General features: G+C 47.8%; 1 protein-coding gene across 3 annotated transcripts in view; it reads left to right on the top strand.

Annotated features, from left to right (window-relative positions):
* Positions 1-1476: 1476 nt before the first annotated feature.
* The window catches only part of ENTPD4 (ectonucleoside triphosphate diphosphohydrolase 4), a 30984-nt gene continuing 22102 nt past the window's right edge, over positions 1477-10358 (top strand). The window contains exons 1-2 of one of the 3 annotated variants that reach the window (XM_027839923.1): positions 1477-1558; positions 8065-8180. In XM_027839923.1, coding sequence (XP_027695724.1) covers positions 8173-8180 — 8 coding nt within the window. In that variant the 5' untranslated portion in view covers positions 1477-1558; positions 8065-8172. Of the gene's footprint in view, positions 1559-1832; positions 1907-8064; positions 8181-10358 lie in introns of those variants that run through there. The other 2 variants (XM_027839921.1, XM_027839922.1) reach the window with 2 other exon arrangements.

The following is a 10358-nucleotide window of genomic DNA, read 5'->3' as shown; positions in this document are numbered from 1 at the left end:
GTGCTTCCAGACTCTCTTTAGCTCCCTGAAGGGAAACTCTCTGGGAAGGAGCCAACTTGTAGGGGAACCTCCCCTCAATTCTGTCTCAGTCTTCTGCTCGCTTCACTGTAGACTTCAGGGAATCTCTCCATGGGTGAGATCTGAGATTCTCCCTTGGTTGAACTAAGATGTTTCACTGCCAACGAGAGAAACGCCTTCACCCTGTGTATTGTCGGGCGTGTTCTCATTTGTTTAACTTTTCTGGTTTCTGTTTGCTATCAGATTGTATAAACGGGGTCATGTCTTTATCTGCTAATCTCCGTGGAGTCTTTGACACTTGGCCAGTTGAAGGGGTTGCTATCTGGACCTTGGTTTGAACCCCTCGACTAATAATATCGAGGTGAGGCGGATAGATATTATTCCATCTCTCTGCCCCAACCTCTTGCATGGGAGGGTTGGAGCCAGAGGTTGTCCAGATCGGCAGGAACCAGTCTCCTTCTGGAAAAGGGTGGATGGAAGGGGTATGTCTTTGTGACTAGAGAGACCCATGTGTGCACACAAAGCCTACGGGGGCAGCGCATACACACCCCTTATAATGGTCAGTCAATAAACATTTATAAAACGTCTGCTAAGTGCCAGGCACTAAGCTAAGTGACCTTAGAGGCATCTAGTCAGAGGACCTGCATTCAAATCCTGCCTCACATGCTGTGACTCTGGTCCTCCCTCCCCTATCAGTAAGATAAAGGGGCTAGACCCCATAGCTAGAAAGCCTGTGGATTATCGGGCACGCTGGTGGCTCTTTTTCGCGCGATCAAACCCAGGCTTGGTGTAGAAAGCTCCCTCCTCCATTGCAGATCGCAAGCCCTCTGGTAACCAGGTCTCTCCAAATAGAACATTATTCGCCCCGCGGGCTCTTAATATCCTTTAATTTTTAAAGGGTCAAAGCTGTGGGGTTGGGGTGGAAAGCCCCAGCATGGAGACGTCCTCCTCCAACGCAGATCAGCTGCCGCTCCTCTGCCTAGGCACCGGTGACTAGCCCAAGGTCACCTTGCTGGCCTCCATCTCCCACGCCACGCTGGCTCTCCAGGGAGCCTGTCATTTTGGGCTCTAAAACAATGCTCGCCGCAGGGCAGCACCAGTAGAGCCCACGTGGCAGAGGAGGCCCGAGGCCCTCCCCTATTACCTCTAGGCCCCGCCCCCAGGCAAGGTCCCGCCCCCCCGCCCGGCGGCCCCGCCCCCACACCTCCCCGCCTCCAGACGGCAGCGTCTCCTCCCAATCCGGGGCCGCGCGCCGCCTCGGCCCCGCCCCCTCGCTTGCTTACGTGCGTGCGTGCGCATGCTGCGCCGTGACGTGGCGCCGTGACGTAGCGCCGACGCCGAGCCAAAGGCGCCCTCGGCCCGCGGCTGTCTCCTGCGGAGCGGAGGAGCTCGGCGCCGGCTCCGGAAGCGCAGCCGCGGGCGGGAGGGGAGGCGGTTCCCGGCGCTGCCCTCGGAGCCGCCCGGGGCCGCGATGCGCCGGCCCGCTGCGCCCTGCTCCCGGGGGCCCTGCCGCGGCGGCGGAGGCGGGGCGACCCTGCAGGTGAGGCCGCGGGCGGGCCGGGAGGGGGCTGCGGCGTAACGTCCGTCCGTCCGTCCGTCCGTCCGTCAGGAGTCCGGCGGCCTGCGGGGGGCGGCGCGGCCCGGCCCGGCCCGGCCCGGCCCCGGGAGGCCCGCCATCCGGGGCGCTGCTTTGGCCGGGCCGCGACCGGCCCGAGACCAGCCCTGGGAGGGCAGGGAGCTGAGCCGGGGAGCGCGGGGAGCGCTGGGAGCGCCTGGCCGGGCCCCAGCAGGATTTGAACTCGGGTCTTCCTGGCTCTAAATCCGGCACGCCAGCTGACTCCCCCCTTGTTAGGTTTGGGAGTGTTTCCTTCTTAGGGGCCCTGCTGAGGTAAGGCATGCAGGTATCATCATCACCCCCATTTTACAGATGAGGAAACTGAGATCCAGCGAGGCTGCATGGCCTTCCCGGAGTCCCCCAGTAGCTCTCCGATGGGATCGGGCAGTTTCCTAGTCATGGAACCACTATCGAGGGAGGTGGGCCCTGCTCACTTAACTGGTGTGTGTCCAGTAGAATTTGAACCCAGGGCTTCCTAACTCCTAGGCCTGTTTTCCATCCGCCGTCCTGCAATGCAGTCAGACTGTGGAGATTGTTTAATCTGATGGCCTCGTTTTACAGATGAGAACGTTCATTTCAGTTCCCCAAGCATTTGCTCGTTTTACAGATCGGGAAACTGAGGAAACAGGGTTATTTGACTTGCCCAGGGTCACACAACTAGTCAGTGTCTGGGGCCACATTTGAATTCAGGGGGATGAGTCTTTCTCTCTCCAGACCACTGCACCACTTGGCTGCCCCTGCTAAGCAAAGAGCCACGGGAAAAGGATGTTCCCTAATGAAAGACTTTCTTTGCCAGAGGAAATTTAATCACCAGCAGTTATTAAAAATATATATACAATGGAGAGGCATCATGGTATTGTAATATGTCTTTAACACGTTAAGATTTAAAAAAGAATTTCCTTCCCAGTGACTCCATAACACAGTGTAGGGATTATTATGTTTTTCAGCCCTGGGGTAGCTTCAAGGAATCCATTTCCCTTGGTTTTTCTAAAGTAATAGTAACTCATATTGGTTTACAGGGCACTTTCCTTACAACAGCCCTGTGAGATAGCAATATTAGTGTTATTTTCTCCATTTGATTCATGAAGAAATAATAATAGTAATAATCGTGACTGGCATGAGGCTCAGGGAGGTTAGATTACACTCCGGTTCACACGACTCCTATGAATGCTCAGCCTCCAACTCAGATCTTTTAATTATAAGACTGGTGCTTCTTCCAATAAACGGAGACTTGCTCAGTAATAGAAAGTAAAGTCCTGGTATTGATTGAATGCAGGCGATTTTTCACTTTCCTTAATTATTTTTCTTTTGTGCAAGTCTTGTACAAAATGACTGATGTGGAAATGTTTTACATAATTGCACATGTATAACCTAAAAAAAAAAAAAAGAAAGTAAAATCCTATTATTTGGAATCATAGAAAGTGAGAACTGGTAGCAGATTTAGAATTGCTCCAACCCCCTCATTTTCCAGATGAGGACACTGACCCAGAAGAGCTAACATGATTCTGTCAAGTTCGTGGTGAGCCGGGGCTCAGACTCCTCTCCAAGGTGACCAGCGATATTTTACCAGCTAGGAGCGGTAGACTTCTAAGTCTTCATACCCCTTGACCCTTGTGGTGTGACGCCATTGACCACTCTTTCTTCCTGGTGACTGTTGTGACGTTGCTCTGGCTGTTTGAATGTGCCTTGCTCTCCTTTCCTTGGTCGTCATCCTTCTCCTGCCAGTGAAGCTTGGCTTTCTCTCTCTGGACTCGTGCTCTTGGTCTTGGCAGCTTCATGTGGATGACTCCCAGATCTGTGTACCGAGCCCAAATCTCCCTTGGGAACTAGTCTCATCTTGCCACCTGCCTGCTCAGTACCTTCACTTCAGTGCCCCAGAGGTATCTCAGATTTAGAACGTCAGAAACAGGCTTCACGTTTCCCTAAAAAGCTTCACCGTTTCTGGACTTACCTGTCTGGTTAAGGACGCCATCATCTTTTCAGTTGCCAAGGATTGTGGCACTGATGTCAGACTTCCCTTGTCCCCTCCCGCTCCTTCACCCTGTGTGACCATTTAGTTGTCAGGTCGGGTTGATCACAAAGTCTCCTGCACCTGTCATTTTTTTTTTCCATTGACACAGCCACCACCCTCACTCAGGCATCCCTCACCTCTGGCTCCGGTGGACTGTTTTAATTGTTTCCTAACAGGTCTCCGTGCTTCCGTTCTCCCTTCTACATGTACGGCATCTGCCACTGGGCAGATGCTGGATTGATGCTTTGGAAATGCAGTGCTGACTGTACCTTTCTGTTCAGAAGTCTTCACTAGCTCCCAGGTGCCTCTATTTTCAAATCCCAAATCCTCAGCTTGGTGTCTAAGTACCTGCATGGGCTGGCTCCCTCTCATATGTTTTACAGTTATTAATTAATATGACTTTATCACATTGCATCACTATCCAAGATGTAGTCTTCAAATAGATTTTGAAAGGATAGACGTTTCATGTACTCTGCGTTCTTAGTGTGCCCGGCATTCCTTCTTCTCTCTCCTGGCCTGTGCACAGGCAGGTGCTCGTGTGCAAAATGCAGCCCTCTTCTGCTGCTGCTTCTTGATGCCCCGGCTTTGCCTTCAAAGCCTAGCTCAGGTGTCCTTTCCTGCTGGAAGCTCCTTGATCACCTTCCTTATTAGTGCCCTCCCCTCCCCAAATATTTGTATTTGCAGGCTTTATATTGTCCCCAGGGAGGTGTAATTTCTCCAACCCAGGCACCTTTTCATGTTTCTCTCTCTGTTTGAAGCTCTTGCAAACTGCCTTAAAAAATGTGCCTCCTTGCCTCCCGGGCCAGTGCTTTTCCCAATACTCCACACTGCTTCCTCTGAAGGGAGTAATCTTACCGGTCATATAATCCAAGCCATCCTCATTTTCCAGCTAAGAAAACTGTTACCCAGAAGGGAGAGGGAAGTTTCCAAATTTGATGACAAAGCTAGTACTAGAACCCTGGTCTCCTGACTTCCAGTCCAGGCCTCATCCTTGCACCAGGATGACCTTGCTTTTCCCACTGCCACAAAGCTAGACCCAAGCTGCCCCTGGTAGGGTAAGTCTTCGTCCATACTACCAACTCTTGCCTCCCTTGGCTGCTGGCTTTTTACCCCAGCCAGCCAGATGATGTCACCGCTGCCTGGATCTTCCCTTTCTCTTACACGTTGGCATGTCCAGTGCAGGGAGAGCCCAGAGTGGGAAGTGATGGCTGAAAATGTTCACAGCACAACTGAGCAGATTGTTGACTTCGGCCTAACATCCCCTGATTTTTTGCAGGTGTGGAGGTAGGATTTTTGTTATAAGTTCATATAAAAATAATTTTTAAACGCATGAAAGCCATAATAGAAATTGGAGATTTGAGGAATGTTTTTGTTGTGCTTAATGGCCACAGGTTTCTTTTTGGCATATTTGAACTGATTGAAATTGCAGAGTGCAGAATATTGTACAGTGAAAGTGTTTTGAAAGGAGAAGTTTTGTAATTAAGAAATTTCCATGTTAGAAGATAATCTGGAGGTTAACATATTCCCTTTTCAAGAATCTCACTTCTTGTTTCATCTTACATTGTTGTCTTTTAATGTACTTTGCTCAATTTAATGAAAATAAAAATTTTTCAGCCTTGAAAAACTTTGAAAGGATCATGTCTATTCTATCTTGAATTTTCTCTGTTATTGTCATGTGTGCTATTCCCGGTTATTGAATTGACTGAATTATAAAATGAAATGGGATTTTCTGAAGCTGCCTGATTTTGTATTCACATGCCTCCTAGGTGGTTAACCATGTGCAGATTAATATATAGGAAACCACATGCTTGTTATTTAATTCAGCAGGAAGTTATGGAGCACCTGTTCTAGAAAGTGTACGTACCCCTGGGGCCCCGGTGGTGAGAGTCACAAAAGAAGCAAAACAGATAACAAATGCTGCTGTAGCAGGCAGGCCCATGAGCAGAAATGATTTCTTGGGAGAGGTAAATATCGATCTGGACCTTGAAAGAAGTGTCGGATTGGGCTGGCAGAAGGGAAAGAGGAGGCAGGGTAATGGTGGCATTTTAGATTCAAGAGAATAGTGTTTACTAAAGGGAGAAGGGCATGCATGGGAGGTGGCAAGGAGTGTGGCCTCCTGGTGGCATAGGACAGTAGCAGGAAGATAGAAAAACAGGCCAGTTGGGAAGGCTTTAGATGCCAAGTGAATAAACTTAGCTCTGCCCCCTAAGCATTAAGGAGTAGTTTCAGGTTCTCGAGCTGGTGAATCATGTGATGATGGAAATGTTTTAGGAAGATGCACCTAGCTGTGGTGTGCACATTGATGACAGGGTGTGGGGTGACCAGCACCTAGGAGACTGTTAGTGAAAACAGTGGCCTGCACCTCTGTGGGGGCTTTAGAAATAAAACTGTGCTCTTGTAGAGAATGATGCTGCCTTTGGCAGACATGGTGGAGGGACCAAGGAGAGTTGAGTCTGGGGGTCCTGAGTTTGAAGTGGCACATGGAGGGGGCCTATTTTTCCCATGAGAAACTGGAGATGCAAGATTGACTTTGGCCACAGGCTTAGTCACGTACTGCCACTCTGGCTTGGCGGTCAGGCAGGTCAGGGACATAGAGGAATTACAAGGCTGGATGCCTTCTCCTTAGTGGTCTGACTCACAAAAATGATGGCATTGGGGGTTTTGTTGTTACACCTGGGCAGTCTCTGTCCTACTCAGAAAGCTCCCCTGGTTCCCCGTTGCCTCCAAGTTAACATGTAAACGAACAGACCCTTGTGTTTGACTTTTCAGCCTCATCACAGTCTGGTCTCATACTAGCTTTTCTTCCTCATTATACATGGCGCTGCCTCCTACACGCTGTGGCGCAGCCAGATCAGCCTTCTCTCAGCTGCTCCCCCGAAGCACTCCAGCTCTTGTCTCCATGCCCTTGTCCTGGTTCCCACCATACCTGGAATGCACTCCTTCCTTACCTCCACTTCACAGAGTCACTCTTCAGAACTCAGCCCAAGACCCGCCTTCTCCTTGAAGCCTTTCCAGATCCCCACAGCTGCTTACACCTCCCCTCCAGCTACCAGGATGTATTCTGTATCTATTGATCCTGCATCTGCTTCTCTCTGTGCTGATCTATTGTTGAGAGCAGATTGTTTCATTGTTTTTGATTAGGTATCCCCAGCAAATCGCACAGTACCTGGCACTTAAATGTGCTTCATCATTGCTTGTGGTTTGATTTGTTAAATGTCAGCCTTGCCTCCCCACGTAGATTGTCACTCTGAGCACGGATCTGTCACATTTTCTTTTGTTGACTTCCTATCTCTAGTCTGGTGCTGAGGATACAGACATCAGAAATGGCCTTTACTTCCTCTGAGGAGCAGAGAACCTGTGCTTCCAAGTGGGGTGTTTTGTGGTTAGCACAGTATAATATAACACAGTATAATAATCATGAGCTACTAACTTAGGAATGCCAGATACTCCGTTAGGGCTGCTTATCTCTTTCTGTGCTTTTACAGATAGCCTTCCTCTGCTATGCCTGAGAGGTACATTGGGCACCAGTGGCTGGCGCTGGCAGCAGTCAGTCAGATGTGGCTGTCATTGGAAACACACTTAGGTTCAGTTAAGTAGCAACGTAATCAGCACGGTTTTCCTGGAGTTGAGAGCCGAGCACCGGGTCCTATGTATTAGGTTTCATGGTGTATCGTATGGTTAGTTGATTAATAGTAAGTGAACTAACTGATCGGTGGGAATTTTTTTCATCTGTCATGAGTGCCTAAGACCAACATGAGTCTCTTAATTTTTTTTTTCTGAATTTGAGATAAATATTCTTCCTCCTTAAGTTCTCCCTTAAGTTTCAGTAGCAAGGTATTCTGGTGCTTTGAATGATGTCCTTGTCTAGCTTTCTAAACAACTGCCAATAACAATAGTAGTAATAACAACATTTTTGTGGCATTTGTTATGTGCCGGGCACTGTGCTAAGTGCTTTACGATTATTATTTCATTTGATTCTCACAGCCACCCTGGGAGGTAAGTGCTATTATGTATCCCCATTTTACAGATGAGGAAACTGAGGCAGTCAGTGGCTAAGGGATTTGCCCAGGGTCACACAGCTACCAAGTGTCTGAGGCTGAGTGTCTGTCTCAGATCTTCGTGAGTCCAGGCCCAACACTCTGTGCCCTGTGGTGCCCCCTTGAATCACCTTCCGATTACCTGCTGCTGTTCAAAATTCTTTGGGTTAGGACACACCAAACTCGGGCCTGGAAGGCTTTATCCTTTTGCTGCACATCTCTGCAGGCTGCACCTCTGCCTGGGGGTGTGACCCAGTCAGCAGTGGGCTGCTCCAGACACCTTCTCCTTTAGCTGTAGTGCATTATCGTGAATTGTGGCAAATACGTGATCAGGGGTGTGGAAGGGGGCTTTGACTGTGTCATCTCTCTCATCTCATCTCCAGGAACAGGAAGGCTTTGGCTCTTTGGGTACCCAGCTGATTTTGTAACAGTGTATTGAAACGACTGAGACCAAGAACCTTAATTTGATTACTCCTACTGCTCATCTCAGCATGGGGAGGTAAGTGCCTGACACCAGGGCTTGGTGTCGTTCTCCATTGGAATAGGTCACAAGTTTGTAGCGTGAGTTATGTCAGCTAGACACTAGGAGTAAGATTGCATGGCAGTAGGACCATCTTCTGGGGGCTTCTCCAAGCCCAGTGGGGCTGGTGTCACCAAAGGGTGTAACAAACCAGAGTGATAAGAAAGGGGCCCACTCTAGCTGTCAGGGAATGGCCATGTGGTAGCCGTCTACAACTCTCTGAAGAATGAACAAGAAGCCCCTAAAGAAAGAGAATGGAAGTAAAGAAGAGGAAAACCTTGCACAATCCCTTCCCTTCTTCTAGTGGACCCTTTGGTGGGTTGTTTTTATCCACTGTGCCTATCCTGCCCTGCCCAATGGCTCAGCCGCTCCTGGTGCTCTTATCCTGTGTGTCTGAATTATAAAAGGATTGGCCTAAGGGTTGGAAAGTTGTCAGAAATATTTTCTTGACTAGGAAGGATTATTTATTTATTTATTTTGTTTCCTTTCATTTTTTATTTTTTTCCCCACTTAATAGTATGTTACTTTTTTCCAATTACATGTAAAGATAGTTTTCAACGTTCACTTTTATAAGATTTTGAGTTCCAAATTTTTTTCTCCCTCTCTCCTCTCTCCCCTCCCCTCCCCTCCCCGAGATGGCAAGCAATCTGATATAGGTTATACATGTACAGTCATGTTAAACATATTTCCACATCAGTCATCTTTTGAAAGAAGAATCAGAACAAAAGGGAAAAACCACAAGAAAGAAAAAAAGAAAAAATAGTATGCTTCGATCTGCATTCAGACTCCCTAGTTCTTTCTCTGGATGTGGATAGCATTTTCTATCATGAGTCTTTTGGAATTGTTTTAGATCATTATATTACTGAAAAGAGCTAAGTCTATCAAAGTTAGTCATCACACAACGTGGCTGTTACTGTGTACAATGTTCTCCTGGTTCTGCTCACTTCACTCAGCATCAGTCCATACAAGTCTTTCCAGGTTTTTCTGAAGTCTGCCTGCTCATCATTTCTAATGGAACAGTACTATTCCATTACATTCATGTATGGCTGAGCAAGTATATGAATGTAATGGAATACTATTGTACTATAAGAAATGATGAGCAGGCGGATTTTGGACAATGTATTTTTACATCCTTTTCATTCTTGTATCTTATCTTGTTAAATTTCAGTTCCTGAAGTAGTTTTAAATGTTCTTTTATGGTTCACAAGTGCTTATTGTATTTTAAACAAAAGAAATTAAAACCTTGAACCTGTTGGATCAAGCCAGCTTCAGGCTTAGCCCACCATACTTCTCCCTTCCTCTTTTCCTCAGGTCCAAAAAATAAAAAAAAACCATTTATTCAGAATCCACTATGTGCAAAGCCCTATGCTTGGTGTTGGGGATACAGAGACAAAACGAAAAACTCACTTGAAGGTGCTAAAATTCTGGTTGATAATAGTTATACTGGTGATATGTGTTTATTTAGGAAAATACCTATTGCCAAAAATGCTGCTTAAGGCTGGGTTAATTGATTTACTCAGTCACCTCCCTTCCTCCCCATTCTCTCTCTCAGCTTGAGCCCACTTTCCCTGGACCTCTGTGTGTCCTTACGGGAGGAGAGCGTGTCACGGACATTGGGGCAATATTTGTATCACATGTTCTCACTGTACCCTCTTAGGACACATTCCTCTCTAAAAGCTGTTCATGGCTGGCTGATTGAATCGATTCTCAAGGGGTAATATTGGGGAGAACCATTGAGGAGGGCTAGAACTGATCATCTTAGAGAATCACCCCCAGGTCCCCAGGAGTGCCCCTAGAACTCTTAGAGGGAGATGCAGCTTTACTGTGGGACCTGAGACTCATCGGGGAGAAGCGGAGTTGGGCTGGGGATCCTCAGAGCCTACATGCCTTACACTGCTAAATTCCACAATGCTTTTGCATGATCACAATATCACCTATATAGTAGTGTTTATCACAACACCTTTTCATAGAGGCAGGAAGGTAGCCTGGTGGATAGAGTGCTGGGCCTGGAGTCAGGGAGACCAGAATTCAAATTTGACCTCAGACAGTTACTACCTGTGTGACAACTGGGAGAACAAGTCACCTCACCTCTTTCTGCCTCAGTTTCCTCAACTGTAAAATGGGGACAGTTACAGCACCTACCTCCCAAGGTTGTGA

The sequence above is a fragment of the Vombatus ursinus genome, unplaced genomic scaffold (genome assembly GCF_900497805.2).
Source record: "Vombatus ursinus unplaced genomic scaffold, bare-nosed wombat genome assembly UNPS02014837.1, whole genome shotgun sequence".
NCBI classification, from domain to species: domain Eukaryota; kingdom Metazoa; phylum Chordata; class Mammalia; order Diprotodontia; family Vombatidae; genus Vombatus; species Vombatus ursinus.
The sequence above is the reverse complement of the archived record's forward strand: the minus strand, read 5'-3'. Positions and strand labels throughout refer to the sequence as shown.